Below are 21,751 nucleotides of genomic sequence, written 5' to 3' on the forward strand. Positions count from 1 at the left end.
GTGCACCTCGTCGAGCGCGCATTCCACTTCCCGGAAGACCATCTCGCCGGACTCCCGCTACCTCTGGGACGTTACCGCACGGCGAAACAGGGAAGTACGGCCTACTACAAGTTTAGTTATTGTAGTGACGCCAGCACGATAACTCACGACCCTACTTACCTAAATAAAATCTCGTGTTGACTTGTGGGTTTTATTCTTCACCACTAAAAAACCCCAACGTCACAACGTAGTAGTAGGGAAGATCAGCAAGAACTGGAACAAGATCAGGAAGAGGCTCCTTCCCACCTCTCATAAAAATATGAAGTCTAGACACTGACTGATTATTTCAATGAGTCTAGACGATTCGCGAAGCTAAAGCTAATTGGCACCAGCACCTAAAAGTATTATCATGGAACTACATGTATTAACTCTTGTATCTTGTATATCGGTTTTTATTTTTTTTGTATTTTTCTTTCTTGAGCATTTTATTTCAATGTGGTTTTGCCATGTTATATGATTTCTCAAACACGAACTGCTGATCGCTTTAAGGTTTCTGTGTGGTGCGGCGGAGGGAGGTTAAGTATTTCAGCATATTAGTAGTTGAGCTATTTAGAGTCTTAATAGCTGCCTCCCTGCCTGCCTAACCCTGCAGCATCAGGATTGAGGAGTTGGATCCAGAATTTTCTATGGGACCACCACGGAAACATCCTTCTGTTGATAAAAAAATATATTTTGCTAATCGGTCCCCAAATAACTGATGTGCATACATAAAAGAAACGGGCCAAAATGAGAACCACCTCCTTTTTGGAAGTCAGTTAATACTAATTGTTCACGGTTCGTAAAACAGATAACTAATTGATAGTAACAATTAAACAAACATCATCATTATCATCATCATTAGTATAAAACCGGTTTTATTACCACCCTATAAATTTTGAACTATGGATAAAATATATAATATATAATATAACATGTACCTATCACTAATCCTCATTCAATCTAGCGCCTGGGGCTGGCGCAGACACAGATATTTTAGTTTCAATATGGCGTTTCTTAAACCATTATCGATCATTCTCTTAATTGCCATAGTAAGAAGTCAAGCACAAGGTCCCAAAGTACGGACGGCCAACGGTATTTTGCAGGGAATCTGGAGAAATTCGACAAAAGGCAGAACATTTGCAAGCTTTTTCGGAGTACCCTACGCCCAACCGCCGATAGGAAAATATAGATTTCGAGTAAGTATCGCATTTTTTTTTTTTTTTTTTGTAATCTCTAGCAAATAGTTATATTTACACTTTAATCAATTATGTGTTAAGTTTCATTGCTCCAGGGATGGGCGATAGAATTGCGACGCAGTGTTTCGACGCGACTAATGCAGTTCTATCTATTGTGTTGTTTTTGTTTACACATATTATTTTACTGATTATTAATTACTATCTTATGCCCGCGACTTCGTCCGCGTGGACTACACAAATTTTAAACCCCTATTTTACACCCTTAGGTTTGATTTTTAACATAAGCTTAATAAAATATGTCATACCTACTGCTAATTGCAAAAATATTAACTACAAAAGTTTTTTATCGACACTTCAAAACTGACAGACTTTCATACAAACTTCAAACCCCTATTTTACCCCTTTAGGGGTTGAATATTGAAAAATGCTTTCTTAGCGGACGCCTACGTTATAATAGCTATCTGCATGCCGAATTTCAGCGTGATCCGTCCAGTAGTTTGAGCTGTGCGTTGATAGATCAGTCAGTCAGTCAGTCAGTCACCTTTTCCTTTTATATATAGATTATAGTGGTTTTGTAAATTAATTGATTGTGTCTAATTCTAATTCTAATCATGATCACCCTTCTCTTCTAAGAGGAAACTTGTGCTCAGTACCGAGTAGTGATCGAGAACAGGTCTCCTCTTAGAAGAGAAGGGATTAGGTCGTAGTCCGCCATGCTGACCAAGTGAGGATTGGCAGACTTCACATATCTTGAGAACATTAAGGAGACTTCTCAGACATGCAGTTGTTTGCATCTTATCTTCACTGTTAAAACCAGTGATATTTAATTGCTTAAAGCGCACATATACGAGCAACTCCGAAAAGTTAGAGGTGCGTGCCCGGTATCGACTTCGCCAACCCGAAAAGACGGCTGAAGTCCTAACCACTAGGCTATCAACAACGTTGATCAGTGTATACGATGGTTGAAAAAGTTGAACTGCGTTTCAACTGTCACGCCATTGATTGATTGATTTTTGAATGTCATTTATTTTTATAATAATAACAAAAAAGTTATGCAACAGTTTTTCAAGATAACTTATTGCTAACAACAGTATTAAATATTTGTTTGTACAGGCTAAACACCTTTATAAACATATACCTACATCTACATACGTAGTGTACAGACAATTAGATCCTGTTTTATATTAATTTACCTATGGCTAAATCATAATATTATCATAATGTGCATTATATTTGAGCTATAACACACAGATACTTAATGTCACGCCATTATTTTTTTCGCGTCCCGCCCGCCTTCAAAACTGGTAAGCGTAACTTTGTACCCGAGACTTCCTAAAATTTTATCCCTTCCCAATCTCGAGATACAAAGTTGTCACTGACAAAGTGCACTTTTAAGCGTTAACCTTATCTGGTGACGGAAGGGTTGGCTCATTCTTTGCGGATCAGCCTGGCTGTCTAGCACAGAAATGCAGCCAGTATACTTGGTACCATTCCACGCGGACATGATTTGAGTAGTAATTAGATAAGGCTAGCTTTAAGTTTTTTTTGTAATACTTTAAATAAAAAAAATGTTTAACAAAAAATAAATAAAGATAAATAAAAAAGTAGTTAAGTAACCTTTCATTTCTAGGAGCCGCAAGCTAAGAAACCTTGGTCAGGAGTATGGGATGCCTCAAGGATACTTTCCCCTTGTCTTCAATACAATCCCGTTCCAGATGCAATCATAGGTAAGTTTCATCTGCTCAGGATCTGTTTGTTTTAAATATTTAACTATTTGACAAGCGAGCAGTTAATAGAAGAGGATTACTTGCTCTTAGTTAGTTGAAGATAAACAGGCAACCTCAAGCAGAAAAAGTACCAGAATGAACTGAGTGTGTGTGTGTGTGCGTGTGTGTGTGTGTGTGAACACGACCCGATAAAAGTTCAGCATATTGCCACGGAACTATTACTAACAACTTTTAGTAACTATACTTACTATATTAGGGAAGAAAAACACCTAGCAATATAAAGTACTTGTTTAAGAGACGAATTGCTTTGGTCTAACCTTTACAACCATTGCAATCAATAATTGGCGTTTGCTGTTGTCTATTATGCCAAACCATTTATTCGTTTGCTTTCCAGGCAGTGAAGACTGTCTTTTCGTAAACATCCACACACCGCAACCAAAAGCCGATGCTCTGTTACCTGTGGTAATCTTCATCCACGGTGGAGCCTTCATGTACGGAGCTGGAGGACAGTACGATGGTATCTACATGGTGGACAGGGGCTTAGTCTTCGTCACTGTAAACTATCGTTTGGGACCACTAGGTAAGTTCATTTTACTGTTGTTAATTTGGTTCTACAAATAAAGATTAAATAAAACTTTGTAACAAAAAATTAAACCAACGAAAACAGTAACTGAGAAGCGAAAAATAATCATAAGATCTTAAATTAACTTTAAGTTGGCACCAAATAAACAAACAAGCATATAAATTTGAAGAGTACAATGAACACTTGAAGAATTGCAGCTCTTGAGAAAAAAGAGGCGTGAACCACTCTTTCTTTTTCAGGTTTCCTGAGCACAGGCGACGAACAGATACCAGGCAACGCTGGTCTAAAGGATCAGTCCGTCGCCTTGAAATGGGTTCGCGATAACATCATCAGCTTTGGCGGCAATCCTGACAGTGTCACACTCACCGGCAATTCTGCTGGTGCTGCTAGTGTGCACTATCATTATCTATCGCCACTTTCCAGAGGTGCCAAACTTCAGTCATAGTTCACTATGCCTCCGTTGTCTATTTGCCTTCAATGTATATGTAGGACTTTAAATATACACCATATTTAAAGTCATAGGTACATATTATGTCAATATCATCATGATCAACCGATAGATGTCCATTGCTGGACGTAGATAGTAGACTGCGACTCGTTTGATGTCCTCTGTCCTAGTCCTGTCTAGGGGGGTCTTCCAACGCTGGGCTTTCCAGAGCGAGGTCGCTATTCTAGTGCCTTGAGAGGCCAACGCTTATTGGTTTTTTGAACTACGTACCCTGCCCATTGCCAGTTCAGCTTCGCAACCGGTTGAGCTATGTCAGTTACTCCGGTTCTCCTACGGATATCCTCATTTCTGATTTGATCACGCAGAGAAACTCTAGAAAATAGCTTTCTCTTTCGCCTTGAGTCCAGACTCCAGACTCTGCTTTCTTAAGGCCCATAGTTAGCTACCATGTCTCGGATACGTCATATTATTATGACATATAAAGATGATGATAAGTTCGTTTCAATGACAAGTGCTTGACTGCTTAATAGATCTAAGCTGACATGATAATCAGACCTACTCTACAACTCCAATTTTTATCCACATGGGCAAACCCGAGTGAAATTTTTAGTATGTTATCATATCTCCCGTCTATACTGACTGGTAAATACTATCTATAGTAGGGATATCTACTCGTGTACATATACGTACGCGAAAGGTCGAGACGGGGAAACGCCCACACCCGCACAGGCCCCGCGCTGACCCGGGCAAGATCGGGTGACGTGCGGGTGTGTGGGGCATCCCCCCGCCTCATAGCCCGATTGACATCTCAACCTATCGCGGACTATATCTACTTTTAAATGCATATTGTGTACTTCCCAGGTACATTCCAACGAGGAATAGCTTTCAGCGGTGCAGCGTTTTCATCGTGGACATATTCCATTAAGCCCGTGGAAAAGGCTAAAGAGCTTGCCTCAATTGTCGGTTGTTCCACCACCAATACTCGCGACATGGCCGAGTGCCTGAGGAGCAGACCTGGAGAAGTTATAGTTAACGCCCAAATTCAGATGTTTGTAAGTTGTATAAAAGATCTAATTCACTCACTGATTGAATCATCAACACCCACCCAAACCCTTAGGTAGGTAGACCTAGAAAGCGGAGATTTTGCACACAACTGATGTTTCCTTTATAATTTGGACAAGGAAAAGTGCCAAATTTTTTGGAAATTCTCATAGGGTCAAAGCCGTGGGTGGTCACTAATTTTTTATGTTTTGATTGAAATTGAAAAATTATGATCCGCACAATTTTTAAAGCAGTATTTATAGATTTGGAATTCTCGTGGAAACGGTTATCCGAGTCGGCCAATATTATGTAAGATTATCAGGATTAGCAGCAATATTATTCTCCCTTTATTTCACGACCAGAAATATAAATACCTAGCACAAAAAGACAAAATCTGGTCTGCTTATCAGTCTGTTCGTTAGGTACCCATGCGTTCGCACATTTCATTTCGTAGCTACAGTTATTGCCGGCATTTGCATGTAAGTTTCTGATACAGGACCATCATCATGATCTACCCATCACCGGCTCACTACAGAGCGCGGGTCTCCTCTCAGAGTGAGAAGGGTTTTTGGCCATAGTCTACCACGCTGGCCATGTGCGGAATGGTAGACTTCATACACCTTTGAGAACATTATGGACAACTCTCAGGCATGCAGGTTTCCTCACGATGTTTTCCTTCACCGTTAAAGCAAATGATATTTAATTAATTAAAACACACATAACTCCGAAAAGTTAGAGGTGCATGCCCGGGATCGAACCCCCGACCTCCGATTAGAAGGCGGACGTCCTAACCACTAGGCTATCACAGCTTATACAGGATACAGGAGCTAGATACAGGACCATCAACATACAATTATAGGTGGTTTGAGTATATTCACTTTAAAATTTCTAACGACTGTAAGTTCACAGTTTTTGTTCATTTTTAGGTTATTAAAGTTCAGCAAACATTTTAGGACTGGAGAATCAACTGGTTCACCATATTCATTCCAACAATGGAGTCACGAAACACTAGGAATCCGTTCCTCACTCGGTACCCTTACTTCGCTAGTCAAGCTGGCGAAATGCAGCGATTACCACTCATCGCCTCTGTGAATTCTGAAGAAGGATTATATCCTGCTGCAGGTACGAGGAAATTTGTATTTGTATAGTCTGCGACAGGTCGAGTAGTAATCAAGGTATGAGGCGGAGGGACGCCCCCGCACACCGCAAGTCACCTCACAACGGGCTGTGCGGGCAGCGGCGCACGCAGCGCGCAGTCTCAACGCGTGCGCGAACTGACTCCTTTGAAAAAGGACCCCGGATGGGTTCTAAACTATTCAGGCTAACGTTGACTAACCACGTGACAAGATACACCTACCTATATTTATATAAGTATATAATTATATAATAATAATTTTTTTTTTTTAAATCCCGTGCGAACTTCAATTTTCCGGGATCAAAAGTAGCCTATGTCCTTCCGTGGGATGTAATAGTTTATACATTTTCAGTTTTTTTAAACGATTTCCAAAAAGGAGGTGGTTCTCAATTCGGCCCGTTTTCTCGCTTGGAGTAAAATACCGTATTATGATTCATCACAACTGCTATATATTATTATCATTGTTGTACCTAATGTACATTCAATTGTAATATTTTCTACAGCCTACCAAGCAGAGCCGGATATCTTACCCGAAATAGAGGCAAGATGGGAAGAGCTGGCTAGCACCATCTTCGAGTATAACGACACTTTACCCATCAGCCGGCGTGCCATGGTCGCTGAACAGATTAAACTGGAGTACTTGGACGGCAGACCAGTCTCAAATGACACATTCGACGAACTTGTTCAAGTAAGCAAGGGGCTTAATTGTTCACTTTTACCTTTTTTATATCCATACTAATATTATAAATGCAAGAGTGTGTCTGTCTGTCTGTATGTATGTATGCTAGCTGTTCACGGCTTAACAGTTTAACCGATTTTGATGAAATTTGGTGTAGAGTAATGTAGCCTATGTCCTTCCGTGGGATGCAAGCTATTACATCCCACGGAAGGACATAGGCTCCTTTTGATTCCGGAAAATTGAAGTTCCCAAGGGATTAAAAAAATATATATAGGTAATTATTATTATACAATTATATACTTATATAAATATAGGTAGATGATCCCAGGTGTATCTTGTCACGTGGTTAGTCGACGTAGGCCCGACTAGTTTCAAACCCATCTGGAGTTCACAGGGCTCGCGACACGACGCGGTTGAGACTGCGTGCTGTTCTTTCGGACCACGGCCCACACGGACCGCTGTGAGGTCCGTGCTGAAGTTCGTGAGGGGGGCTGATATGAGGATTATTATTATAATTTTGTTTTATTTCTTTATAGGCCCAGGGAGACCGTTTATTCGTGGCGGATGTTGGAAAACTTGCCCAAATTCACGCCCTCAGGTCCCTTCAACCGACCTACGTGTACCGTTTCTCATACCGCTGGCAATACAGCCTCTCCAATATATTGGCCAGAAATTTTAACGACTATGGTAAGTGTAAAAATATGACCTGCTTATAATACAAGGCATGACAAAAGGCCAACGTAGTCGACCTGGCTGTAGACGTCCTGGCTCAAGAACCAGTGGTTCAACATGAGTACAAGGTCACTGTTTAAGGCAGCGGTGAACAAAATCCAGTTCGCCTTAATGATTAGCAACCTCCGGTAGGAGATGGCACTAGAAGGAGAAGAAGCAGAAGAATGGTAAGTGTAATTACTTATTACTTACTTTCGCCGTTTATGTGTTCCTCTTTCTAGACTATATTACGAGTATTAAATAAAATTGTAAGTGGACGATTGTTGTTCATGTAAATATATAAAATGTGACTGACTGCCTGATCTATTATTATCAACGCACAGCTCAAAGTACTGGACGGATCGGGCTGAAATTTGGCATGGAGATAGCTATTATGACGTGGACTTACGTGACGTGGCTTAGAAAGGATGTTTAAAAATCAATTCCAAAGGGGGTAAAACAGGAGTTTGAAATTTGTGTAGTCCGGGAATACGCTAGTGTGAATATGTAAAATGAAAAGGTGACTAACTGACTGATCTATTATTATCAACGCACAGCTCAAATAGCATGGACCTATTATGACGTAGACATCTGCTAAGTAAGGGTTTTTACAAATTCGACCCCTAAACAGGCGTTTGAAATTTGTCTTATAGTCCACAAGAATAAAGTCGCGGGCATAAGGTAGTAAAAATAAATATACTATTATTTCAGGTGTGAGCCATGCAGATGACATTAGGCTAGTCTTCCAACTCCTGCAAAACGAAACGTCAAGACCGAGAGACTTACAGATGAGGGAAGTACTTCTTGATATGATTCACAGCTATGCTATCAATGGGTGAGTTTGAGTCACAGATAATTCAATCTCAAGAGTACGCATATGTAATGTTTTGCATGAAAACAAAATTGTAAAATGTTGGGGGGGACGGGGGACCGACGGGACAGGAGAGTCACGTAATCATGTACGGAATGAGGGTATCGTGAGGGTATCGAACGGGCATGGGCCGACTTTTATGTTAAGCAACTGCCTACGCTTGGCGATTGGGGGTGTCTGGCTGTTAGGCGTCTATGGTGGTGGTCTGTAGTTTGAGTAGGTACGTGCTTACGTGATTCATACATTTATTTTCATTCCATTTCACTTAAGCCTATAACAATTAAATATTAAAATTATAAATCAAAAATTTCATCTAAACCACCGTAACAAGGCAGAGTGGCGGACGCTGGCTGCGTTACCTCGTTGAATGGCTATTTCATTTTAATTTTTAATTTTCATTGCTTGCTTTACTTTCGCTGCTCGCCGCGCCGCCCTCGCTTCATAGCGGAAAATTCGTGGGCAAGCCGTAAACGATTTTTAAATCCATAGTTCACCTATAACTGGTGACTCAAGTGCGTGTCGGACTTGCACACGGAGGGTTCCGTACCATAGTACAAGATACATATAAACACTATGTAGTTTCATGGCGGCCATCGTGAAATTCGCCATCTTGGTTTTTTATTGTTTGTTGTTATTAGCGGCAACAGAAATACACGCTCTGTGAAAACTTTAACGCTCTACCTATTACGGTTCATGAGCCATAGAGATACAGCCCGCTGATAGACAGACGGACAGACAGATGGACGGACAGCGGAGGCTTAGTAATAGGGTTCAATGGGCACCCTTCAGAAGTTCAGGTACGAAACCTTAAAGAAAACTAGGAAAGGCATTCCGAACCAGTATAGATGCATTTGAGGATTCAAAAGTAGGTAACTACCTACTTTGTAAAAGTTTCATTGAATATTTTTTATTTTATTTTTTACTAAATATTGTGTTTATTAATGCGTGAAAACTAATCTCTTTTGTTATCAGAGTCCCAGAACTTCCGGGCTGCCCCGAGTGGTCGACAGTCGTCCCGGGAAAACCTGGATTAGACTACCTCGAGATAGCTGGACCTATGAACTTGAAGATGAAATGCACAGCAAATTTCGGAAACAAAGATTTCTGGGACAGCCTCGGCTTCAATGAGAATGAAAACTACCGCGGGAACAGAAGAAATTGACTTGTGACTTGAACAAAATGTGTTCTAATAAGTGGAATAAAATATATTTATTTATCAATTAAAGTCTTCTTTAATGAAAAGTGTAATTTTCTATCATGCTTTCCTTTTGTTTCCTTTGTACAAAATCTTTAAGTAGGTACCACTACCTACTATGTTCAAAATGTGGTTTTCACCATAAGGATACGTGAGTCATACGCCAGGGCCCCCGGCCTCGGCCCTAGCCCCGAAATGCTGAAACCCAGTGTATTATTCCTCCAATAAATCAATTTAAAAAACCCGGTTAAGTGCGAATCAGGCTCGCGCACTGAGGGTTCCGTAGTACAATCGTATTTTATCGACATTTTGCACGATAAATCAAAAACTACTTACTAGATCTCTTTCAAACCAATTTTCGGTGGAAGTTTGCATGGTAATGTACCTACATCATATATTATTTTTAGTTTTATCATTCTCTTATTTTAGAAGTTACAGGGGGGGGGGGGGGGGTACACATTTTACCACTTTGGAAGTGTCTCTCGCTCGGCTCGGCTCGGCTACGGAACCCTTAAAACATTGGTTTCTTTTAACAATCAGTTTGCCTCTAGTAGATTGAGTTGAGTTGATTTTGACTTTATGTGTCAATCATGTCAAAAGTAATTTTAGTCCTTATTTTAAAGGTGAACGAACCTGAGTGAACCGTACTTTTGAGATGACAGTTGACCCATAGAGTTAAAATGGCGCGTGAGGAGTCATTTTGTACGAACTATATCAGCGAAAATCAGAAACAATGATACCAAAATTAGGTACCTACATAAAAATGCAGCGTGAGAAAGCGCCAGCATCACATTCAGGTACCTTTTTCTTACCTTTCTATAAATCTTTTTTTTGTGCCAAAACATTTACAATAAAGAGAAAAAGAGAGTAAAAGTGGACAGGGAATAGGGATGCACTTATCTCTATGAGAGATCTTTACCAGTGACCCTTGGCAGTGCCAGTGCGATATCTTCTCAAGATACCCGATCTCTTTGAGCAGAGATCGGGTTATGTGGGATTTCTACCCACTAAAAACCCCTCGGTGGCCATACGAACGTGCGTCGGAGCCTCTTTTGCGCGACGCCCACTGGGGTCATCCTGGAGGATGCACTCCCCTATTACAATTAGGTACCTACCTAGGCAATTTAAGCCTTAGCTCAGGACCTATTGCATGCGAAATAACCTGAATGCACGTTGATGATATTGTAGGCATCATCACTTTTTTACATAATATAACGATTAGGTACTGTAATTATTTCTATATTTGCCGACTGTTTGCGGTTCGTCAACCTAATGTAATGTGTGTAATGGGTAAATTGATAACAAGTAACAATTCTATATATATAAAATTCAAAGTCCTGACTGACTGACTGACTGACTGACTGACATATATATCAACGCACAGCCTAAACCGCTGGTCCTAAAGACATGAAATTTGGAGGGTCTATTCTTTGTAAAGAGTAGGTATCCACTAAGAAAGGATTTTTTGAGATTCCACCCTTAAGTGGGTTAAATGGGGGATGGAAGTTTGTATGAAAGTTCGTCATTTTTCAAGTTATTTGCATGAAAATTGGTATTTGGGTTTTCTGTCACAAATGAAGAAATACGTGTTTCAGGATTTTTGGAAAATTTGCCCATAAGGGTGGTAAAATAGGGGATGAAAGTTTGTATGGGACAGTTTTAATTATTGATATTAATTACTTGAAATTTGGCATTTGTTTCCTGTAGGCCACGCGGGCGAAGCCGCGGGCTGAAGCTAGTTAATTAATAAACATCATTTGCATAATACCTGTATATGTACTCATATTATTGTTATCTATTAACACCCTGAAATATGGAGCTTCGAGAAAAGGAACGTAGTGCCCCGTCCTTTAGCTTGGCTCGTCTTGGCGGGGGCACTGCCGTACCTTTTGATTAAGTGTAAGTTACAAGTGTCACAAACTATAGGTTTAGTATATAGTAGTAGATACTCTTTTTTATTTTAGTTATAAGTTAGCCCTTCTCACCTGGTGGTAAGTGGTGATGCAGTCTAAGATGGATCATCGTACCGGAACGCTAAATCGCTTGGCGGCAAGGCTTTACCGGTAGGGTGGTAACTAGCCACGGCCGAAGCCTCCCGAACCAGGCGATATATTTTAATAGACACAAACAAAGATAATTTATTATTCGCTTATGGTGACGTCATGTGGCGGGAAAAACGAGAAAATAGTGCAACCTAAGATTTCAAGCTAACATAATTATAAGCAAAAACTTGGTATTTCTAATAATTAAAATTACGGAGTTTTTGCTGTATATTAAAATTAATACTTTACTTAGTCTAAAAGCAAAAATTTTCTTGGTGTATTAGGTACGAATCCTCATGCTCGTAGGAATTGTCTATAAATATTTTTATTAGGATTTAGGAATAATGGAATGTAAAAAAAATAAAAAAAAATATTACCTACTTAATAATAGCACAGTGCTCACAGCTACCTACTCTACCTGGTACCTATAGTGCTCGATCTCTTGAAAAAAATACTAAAAAGCAAAAAAAAAAATACGCTACAGTAGGCTAGCTAATATAATCATTACTGTACAAATCGTTTTGTGGAATGTTGCCAAGAATACTGGTTGAATTTCCGCTGGCTGCTGTAGTTATTTTAGGGAAAGAATCAGTTTGGCTGCAGCCAAAATGATTCTTTCCATAAAATAATTATTATATCGATGCGCAACTTGACATCCCTAGTACAGTACTTGGTTTGTATACCTATAGGTAATTAATATTATAATTCTAATCTATTATATTATTACACTGCCTAATTTTGGCCTCATTTGAGTAGAATAGAGCATAGAATTTTATATTTGTCTCTTTTTTCTTTACAAGTAAAATCGGTATGAGTGAGTGTGTCAAAGTGATATGTACGTAACTTACATCTTGAAAATGTTCCTGCCGGTCACAAAAGTTATAAAAGACATCAGTGCAGTCGTTAATTTTAATCCTGCGCAAGGTTTGGTGCAAGCGCAAGCTTTTTAATTTCAAAATTATTATGTTTTTTAAACAACTAACGATTATTTTCATAGTTGCAATAGTTGCAATAGTAAGTAGTCAAAGTGCAACCCAAGGTCCTAAAGTACGGGTGGCCAGTGGTATTTTGCAGGGAATCAGGAGAGTTTCCACAAATGGCAGAAGCTTTGTAAGCTTTTTCGGTGTACCCTACGCACGGCCGCCGATCGGAAAATATAGACTTCGAGTAAGTAATGATTTGGAAATGAATTTATTTACTTTTTGATCAGTGTTAAGTACAATTATGAGAAGGGTTTGACCCTAGTCTACCACGCTGGCCAAATGCGGATTAGCAGACTTCACATACCTATACCTTTTTTGAATATTAGCCATGTTAATCATGACTAATATTCCCCTTTCCCCTCCATCTAAGCGTAAAGCGTGTGCTAGGAGTAGTTACGACAATAGTAGGTACAATAGAAGACTTTGAGAACATTATGGAGAACTCTCAGGAATGCAGGTTCCCTCACGATGTTGTCCTTCATCATTTTAAGAAATTAAATGATATTTAATTTCTTAAAATTAAAAAAAATTAGATAATATTAAGTACTAGATTGTGACACAATGTAAGTAATTAATTAATGTAAAAAGTTGTAATTCTCGATATATAAGTGAACTGTTGTTTTCTTTATTGAGAAATAAATGTCTTTAAACCGAAAACTAGGCTATCACCGGTTCAAGTACAAGTACAATTTTTTTATTATTAAATTCTGCGACAGGTTGAAATAGCAATCAGCGTATGAAGCGGGGGAACGGCCGGCTCACCCTCACGTCTGCCGCGTTCGCCTGCACTGGGATTAGCGCGGGGGCTGCGCGGATGCGCGGGGTGTTCCCGCCCCGATTGCCATCTCGACCTGTCGCGTACTATACTTATTTACTTCTCATTCCCAAACTTATATTCAATGGTATTTACAATGACAATGCCAAAAAGGAGATGGACAAAAATTGTATGGACGCGTGCACCAGAACGTGGTACAGAGATGGTAATATATGTGCCATTTAATAAATGTACAGAGAGGATATATGTGCCATTTAATAGTAAAAATCTTCTATTTTAAGAAAAAAAGTAGCATGTCGTTTTGCGTTTGTAATAGGGATAGTTCAGCCTCGGGCAAATTTTGTCCATCTCGTTTGACCTCTTAAAAACTCCAAGATACAAAGAACAAATAGGTTAGTTTTTATTTTTAGGAGCCGCAAGCCGCAAAGCCATGGCCTGGAGTATGGAATGCCTCAAGATTACTCTCCCCATGTCTTCAGTACAATTCCGTCTTTGACGATATCATTGGTAACTTTCCTTCTTCCTCCAGCTCAGGATCTGTTATTATTTGACAAACAATAAGTTAGCGGAGGAGGGTTACTGGCTTATTTTAGCACCCTGCAGTTAAAGATAAGCGGTTGCTTTTCGCTTATGAAACAATAATTACTACTTTAGATTAACTTATCTTCAAAATTTATTTTTATTTATTTATTTATTTAAAAACTAACAATTAAATACAATTAAATTACTGATAATTCCGGTGTATCACAAAAACCTGATCAGGTTTTTCCATACACCGGCATTCCTTGTGCTCGCTCGTTATAATTATTATAGGTACACTACATGAATTAATACTCAAATATATCCAACTAAATATATAAATTTAAATATAGAAAAGGTAAATGTGACTGACTGACTGGCTGATCTATCAACGCTCAGCTTCAACTACTAGACGGATCGGGCTGAAATTTGGGATGCAGATAGCTATTATGACGTAGGCATCCGCTGAGAAAGGGTTTTCGACAATTCAACTCCTAAGGGGGTGAAATAGGGGTTCAAAGTTTGTGAAGTTCACGCGGACGAAGTCGCTAGGATAAGCTAGTATGCTATTAAAGTTTGAGGTCGAAAGATCGATAAGAACTACCAAGAAACTTGGAATTTACTCACGCTGTTGTCACTTTGGCAAACCATTCCCTTTTTATCATTGCATATAATATCATTGCATTCATTTGTTTTTCCAGGTAGTGAAGACTGTCTTTTCGTAAACATCCACACACCAAAACCAAAAGCCGATGCTCTGTTACCTGTGGTAATCTTCATCCACGGTGGAGCCTTCATGTACGGAGCTGGAGGACAGTATGATGGTGTCCACATGATGGACAGAGATTTAGTCGTCGTCACAGTCAACTATCGTTTAGGACCACTAGGTAAATTGGTTGTACAAAAAATATTCATAAAAATACTAAACATCACAGCACTGCCATCCTTTTCAAGGGACAATCATGGGTAATCTCTTAAGATCAGATGACCTGTCTGCTCAGTTGCTCGCTTTTCAGATTAAAAACATGATATGATAGCATCGATATAAATGACAAAATATGGTCATTTTTTTTTTTTTTTTATATCTTTATTTTTTTTTGAGGGTTGAGTCATAGCTGACTATGTCACCCCCGTAAGATAAACATCACATCATCAAAAAACAAACAAAAAATAAAACATTATAGGTAAAACACAAAAAAAAAATATGGTCAAGCGAACATAATTTTTCACGGTTTTGGAAGCAAATAAATCAGCGCCACCACTTAGATACTAATGAACGACCAGTTTGAAATCCAGACGTCACTGAGGTTGCATTGGTGCTTAAAGCACCACTGAGTCGGTGCCATTTCGTTTGTTCAATAGCCCTATCCATTATGATAGACATACAATGTCACGTACACATGAAGTAGGTGCTAAGACTAGAACAACCCTTTATTTTTCAGGTTTCCTGAGCACAGGTGATGATGAGATACCAGGCAATGCTGGTCTAAAGGACCAGTCCTTTGCCTTGAAGTGGGTTCGAGATAACATCATCAATTTTGGCGGAAACCCTGATAGTATCACACTCACTGGCTGTTCAGCTGGTAGTGCTAGTGTACACTACCATTATCTGTCACCGCTTTCGAGAGGTACCAAATATTAGTTTTAGGTCTATTGCCTTCAAGCTTATTATATTTGACGTCATATGTAACTACTAAGGACTTTTAGTTAACTTTGATGACAAGACGTGCTCAACTTAACGTGACTAAAGCTGAATACTCCACTGCTCCAACTTTTATCACGAGAACCAGTTACGAGGACTCGTCATGCACACAGGGAAACCCAGGAGTAATACCTATCCACCTATCTTGAACCTCGTACCTCTTCTGATCCACGTTAAACACGTGTCAGGTTGTACTTCATCTAAATACTACCTACCCCCTTTATGTCATTTGCGTAATTCCCAGGTACATTCCATCGAGGAATTGCGTTCAGCGGTTCAGCGTTTTCATCGTGGGCACATGCCATTAAGCCTTTGGAAAAGGCCAAAGAGCTTGCCTCAATTGTCGGTTGTCCCACCGACAATACTCGCGATATGGCTGAGTGCCTGAAGACCAGACCTGGGGAAGTTTTAGTCAACGCTCAAGTTCAGATGTTTGTAAGTTTTATATTTCTAGGGTTCAGTACCCGAAGGGTGCCAACGGGGACCTATTACTAAGCATCCGCTGTCTGTCTGTCTGTCTGTCAGCAGGTTATATCTCATGAACCATAATAGGTAGAGAGTAGGAATATCTTGGACATTGCGCAAGTAGCATTGTAAAACATGCCGTGCATGAGCTAGGGTTCATTCGTAATTTATTTATTTTCTACCCCATTTAAGTGTACCGATAGTGAATTGTCCATATGACTCCCAACAACACAATTGCGTTTCCATTTACTTTTTTTACGTGTAACCAAAATAGTCTGCAATCACATTTTTTTCAAAATGCCTAAAATTCAGCAAATATTTTAGGACTGGACAGTCAACTGGTTCACTATATTCGTTCCAACAGTGGAGGCTCCAAATGTGAAGAATCCATTCCTCACACAATACCCTTACTTCGCGAGTCAAGCTGGTGCCATGCAGCGAGTACCACTTATAACCTCTGTGGTTTCTGAAGAAGGATTATATCCTGCTGCAGGTACGAGGAAGTTTGTATTTATTTTCTTTGTTCTAGCATGTTTCCAGAATCCAGTCTGGTCTGCAATAAACTCGCTGATTCTGACCTTTTTTGTGGGGCTCATAGTTAGCGATCTTGTTTCGGATTCATATGTGGTAACACGCACTGTTCGATGATTTTGGACTTTAGGTACTGAGGAGTTTTGAACGGGAAGCTTTTAGATCAACTGATATCATCATCATCATGATCAACCCATTACCGGCCCACTACTGAGCCAGGTCTCCTCATAGAGTGAGAAGGGTTTAGGCCATAGTCTGCCACCGCGCTGGTCCAATGCAGATTGGCAGACTTCACACACCTTTAAGAACATGGAAAACTCTCAGTCTCAGCAGATTTCCTCACGATGGTTTCCTTCACCGTTACAGTAAGTGATATTTAATTGTTTTTAAAAACGCACATAACTCCGAAAAGTTAGTGGCGTGTGCCCGGGATTGAACCCCAGACCTCCCGAAAAGAAGCCGGTTGTCTTAACCACTAGGCTATCACCGCATTAACAAAGGATCAACTGATATACCTTGTCCCAATTAGGGTTCACCACACTTGCTGTATATTTTAATTGTAGATGTAATGTACCTACTGTCCATTTAATTGTAATATTTTCTACAGCTTACCAGGAACGCCCAAACATCTTACCCGAACTGGAGGCAAGATGGGAAGAGCTGGCTAGCAACATTTTCGAGTACAACGACACTTTGCCTCTTAACCAGCGTGCCAGAGTCGCTAGAAACATCAAACAGGAGTACTTAAACGGCAGACCAGTTGGACAGGCCACATTTGACGAACTTGTTCAAGTAAAGGATTGCATATTTTTTTTGGAACAGTTTCGATTTCAATTTAAAAATGTTTAAAGGGTGGTATTGCAATAGTAAACATAAAAAAACGGGCCGAATTGAGAACCACCTCCTTTTTGGAAGTCGGTTAAAAACGGCATGTGCCATCGGCAACCTTCGAGTCTTATGACACATAATACCTAACAATATTCCTCGCTTCGCTTGTTTTTTCGCTTGTACTGCATATGTTTTCGCTACGACGCGCGACGGACAATTTTCTTTGCTAGAATGTTTTCCCGTGAATTTAGGTCACAACGGAGACTAGCCGACAACATTATCGTGCGCTCTCAGTTATTACTTCTTTTGGTTTTACTTAATTGTTACTAAGTATTTCGATCATCACTTTTGCTCGCGATGTTTTTATGCTTTGTAATTTTTTCAAATTAGTGTTTCCTACTTATTTGGTATATTCATTAATCATTACATATCAATATATTGGAATAAGATCAATTGATTGCACAATATGAAGTATTCATTCATTCAATCGTTGTCTGATTTGTTAGATGTTGTTATCGCATGACGGTCAACATTGGTTGGTACTTCGGTGGCCCTACCGCGGTTGTTTGACAGCTACAATGTCACGATCGCAATCATCTCGGATTGGTTAATGCTCGCTCACTATTGGCCACAATGCATTGTTGCTCATTGTTGCAACAAGAATCGCACAAATTCAGCCAATCAGAACAATTGAGATTGTAATAATGATTGATGCAGGTTTTAGACAATCGCCCCGCGGGTTTACCTTTATCTGGAGTCTCATCATAATATTGATTGAAATACTTATATAAGTATTCATTTCTGTAACTACTGTTAATAGTAGGTTTTTAAGGTTTTTGTTTTCAAATCTTACGATCTTTATTATAATTTCGTATGCAGCCAGTAGTCTTGGCACCGTTCCACGCGAGCATGATTTATAATAAGATAAGGCTAGCTTTAAGTTTTATTGTAATATTTTCATTTAAAAAAACCATTTTAATTCTTTAGGCCCTTGGAGACCGTTTGTTTGTGGTGGGTGTCGGCAAACTAGCTCAAATTCACGCCCTAAGGTCCCTTCAACCGACATATGTGTACCGTTTCTCATACAGCTGGCAATACAGCTTCTCTAATGTAATGGCCAAAAATTTAATCAACTATGGTAAGTATATTACAGTACACGGCAGAAAGTAATGTTGACATGTAGGTAGGTAGCTGGTACGTAAGAAATAACACAACCGTATAGCTCCGTAGCTAGTTTATTACTGACTGACTGTCGTTGAGTGCAAACTGTTATACATCAAATTTTAATGTACATCAACCTTTCGAATATCATTGTATCTGTCGTTGAGACCGACAAAACGTCATATAGGTATGAGTGGTAGAGACAACGCCATACAAAGCTGAAATGTCATTCTAAAGGCCGATATACAGTACTTTCTGCCGCGTACTGTACTAATAAATTTTCTTTCCCGTTTATTGTGTTCCGTACCAATACAGTAAAGCATAGATGCAATCAAACACAGGGGGTTCTGTCCGTCATTCACTCCATACACACGTATTTGGCTCTCATTTGAATAATAACCAATCAAAAACTATTTTAGCGTTTAAACTACCGTGAGTGATTTCCATTATAAATAATATCTATCCCGGCTGTAGGTACTCACGTGTCTAGTCGACGTTAGCCCGACTAGTTTAAAACCCATCCGGGGTCCTTTTTTCAAGGGAGTCAGTTCGCGCACGCGCCGCGGCTGTGACTGCGGGCCGCGCGCGCCGCCGCCCGTAGAGCCCGCTGCGAAGGTGGCAATCAAAAACTCAATAAAACTTAATACTTTATACATACATTACACTTTAATACATTAGTTTCTGTCGCGTACTGTATTCGACCAGCAAAGCAAAGAATTAATTAAGTAGATATAGCTACTTCAAACACATAAAAAAAAAAATTATTTCAGGTGTGGCACATTCAGACGACGTGAACCTTGTCCTGCGATATCTGCCAAACGAAACATACCGACCGAAAGATATACAGATGAGGGAAGCTCTTCTAGATATGATTTACAGCTACGCGAGCAAGGGGTAGGTTTGTTTTTTTATTCTGAAATTTTTTGTAAAATACACTTGAAAATAACAATATTCATGAAATTCAGTTCACACATTAGTGTTTATCTCAATGGGTAGGTTTGAGACCTACCTACTAAAGTCTATAGTTGTACGATTGGCCCACATCGGATTTGTTTTATTCCATTACAATTTAGCTCTTGACTGCAATCCCACTTGGTGGTAAGTGATAATGCAGTCTAAAATGGAAGCAGACTATCTTGGAACTGGAAGGGGTATGGGTGCCTGTAGTCTGTACCTCTTATCGATTGACGATTTCTACACGGTATCGTAACGGAACGCTAAATATCGCTTTGCCGGTGGTAATAGTGGTCATAACCAGACCAGACCAAAGACAATTTCTTCTTCTTTTCTCAAACTATAGCCGACTCACTACTGAACTCTGTTCTCCTCTCAGAATGAGAAGGTTTTGGCTTTAGTTCACCACGCTATCCAAGTGCGGATTTAGAAATTATCAATTCATCCTGCCGGGAATCGAAACTGTGACCTCCCACTTAGACAACAGCGCTTACCACTGCGCCAGAGAAAATTCGCGGGAAAGCCGTGAATTCTACCTATAGCTAAAAATTGTTGGTTTATTTATTCGTGCTAATCTCTTTTGTTACCAGAGTCCCAGAACTTCCAGGCTGCTCCGAATGGTCGAAAGTCGTCCCGGGACAAGCTGGATTAAACTACCTCGAGATAGCTGGACCTAGGAACACAGAGATGAATTGCACAGCAAACTTCGGAAACAAGGCGTTCTGGGACAGCCTCGGCTTCAACGAGAATGAAAACTACCGCGGGAACAGAAGAGATTGACTTTAATTATTTCCAAAAATCAGTGGTATTAATACTAAGTATTTATTAATTCAAGTATGCGCTTCTCCATACAGAATTATTTTTACTTTTTAGAAATATTGGTCGGGAAATTTAATAAAAAAATATTAATTTTGTTATTTATTACTTAATTACTTACATATTCTTATTATGTTAAAAATGAAAGGTTTCGAAATTTTATATACTGGTCAAGAACAGAGTCTTTACTTACCCAGAAAAGCCGACCTCTAGGGCATTTGTTTTTCATCCAATAAATCATTGAACTATTATGTACTATATGCAATAAATCAATTAGAAAATCACATTGTTTTCTTTTCAACAATCGCATCGGTCCACCCCAGGCCTCGTTCTGTTAAATACTAATTGATTAAGACACATTAGTACCTACTGCCGCACTCAGAGTCGCTTAATCATTACTTAACATAAATTTGTCTCGTTTTAACTCAATCTTAAGCTGTAAGAGGCTGTAAGAGTCAGTTCAGAATAGGTGGCTCCCGTAAAAAATATAATATACTTATAGTAAAGTTATGAAAACCATGAGATCGTTTCTGATCGCACCGAACTATTAAAAGTCCTGAGTTTAATTGAAATCGGTAGGTATACCTAGTCTTTTAGAAGTCGTTCTACGTAGCAGTACCTACATGCAAGTTCTTTGTTCCCACCAGAGCATAATACAGAAGTTTCTTAATTAATTTTATTAGTCTTTTTGAATCTGGATTCGGTATTGCGGTAGAATGATAACTACAATGTCACGTTTGAAATGCCTCTGATTGGTTGTTCCTCGCTCACTATAATTGGCTACAATGCATTGTTGCAAAAAGAGTAGCCTAAATTCAGCCAATCACAACAATTGCGTTTGTAACAAAGACTGATGTACTCGTAGGGTTTTTCGGAATCGACCTATTTTGGAGTGGTTCTCATAATGTAAGAAATAAAATATTCAAGTATTTGAAATACCATTAATTATATACTTTAATTATAGCTATAAACCAGATAACAAGAAATTAACAATAAGTAAATAACAGCAAAATAATATAATAAACAACAAAATTGCAGCCTTATCGCTAATAGGTACCTATCTAAGCGATCTCTTATAGGCAAACAAAAATACAAGTTTAATAATTATCTTCTATTAATTGTTATGAGGGTATAGGGTTAAGCATGAATGAGTTAAAAACAAAGTATTTGGTTGTTTCAAGGGAACCACAGTTGCCGTCACAAATACAAATCGGACATAACATCTGGGAGAGAGTTGACAAATACAAATATCTTGGGTCATGGTTAATAGACTCGTGGGAAAGTGACACTGACATCCGGGTTCACATTGAAATTGCTCGCACATCTTTTATGAAGATGAAGAAAGTTCTCTGTGGTCGCCAACTGTCTCTA

At 39.3% G+C, this 21,751-nt stretch overlaps 2 protein-coding genes across 2 annotated transcripts; both read left to right on the top strand.

Moving 5' to 3' along the window:
* Positions 1-1,009: 1,009 nt before the first annotated feature.
* LOC117988998 (venom carboxylesterase-6-like) lies at positions 1,010-9,640 on the top strand. Its single transcript, XM_034976297.2, has 10 exons — positions 1,010-1,214; positions 2,845-2,941; positions 3,336-3,521; positions 3,764-3,949; positions 4,834-5,024; positions 5,967-6,135; positions 6,652-6,836; positions 7,364-7,514; positions 8,250-8,373; positions 9,382-9,640. The coding sequence occupies exons 1-10, from the start codon at positions 1,023-1,025 to the stop codon at positions 9,569-9,571; spliced, it is 1,671 nt and encodes a 556-aa protein (XP_034832188.1). The 5' UTR covers positions 1,010-1,022; the 3' UTR covers positions 9,572-9,640.
* A 2,921-nt stretch (positions 9,641-12,561) lies between these two features.
* Positions 12,562-20,640, top strand: LOC117989259 (venom carboxylesterase-6-like). The gene is made up of 10 exons (XM_034976608.2): positions 12,562-12,813; positions 13,815-13,911; positions 14,625-14,810; positions 15,366-15,551; positions 15,870-16,060; positions 16,415-16,583; positions 17,229-17,413; positions 18,437-18,587; positions 19,381-19,504; positions 20,155-20,640. The coding sequence occupies exons 1-10, from the start codon at positions 12,610-12,612 to the stop codon at positions 20,342-20,344; spliced, it is 1,683 nt and encodes a 560-aa protein (XP_034832499.1). The 5' UTR covers positions 12,562-12,609; the 3' UTR covers positions 20,345-20,640.
* Positions 20,641-21,751: the final 1,111 nt, after the last annotated feature.

This window comes from Maniola hyperantus, chromosome 15, assembly GCF_902806685.2.
Source record: "Maniola hyperantus chromosome 15, iAphHyp1.2, whole genome shotgun sequence".
NCBI classification, from domain to species: domain Eukaryota; kingdom Metazoa; phylum Arthropoda; class Insecta; order Lepidoptera; family Nymphalidae; genus Maniola; species Maniola hyperantus.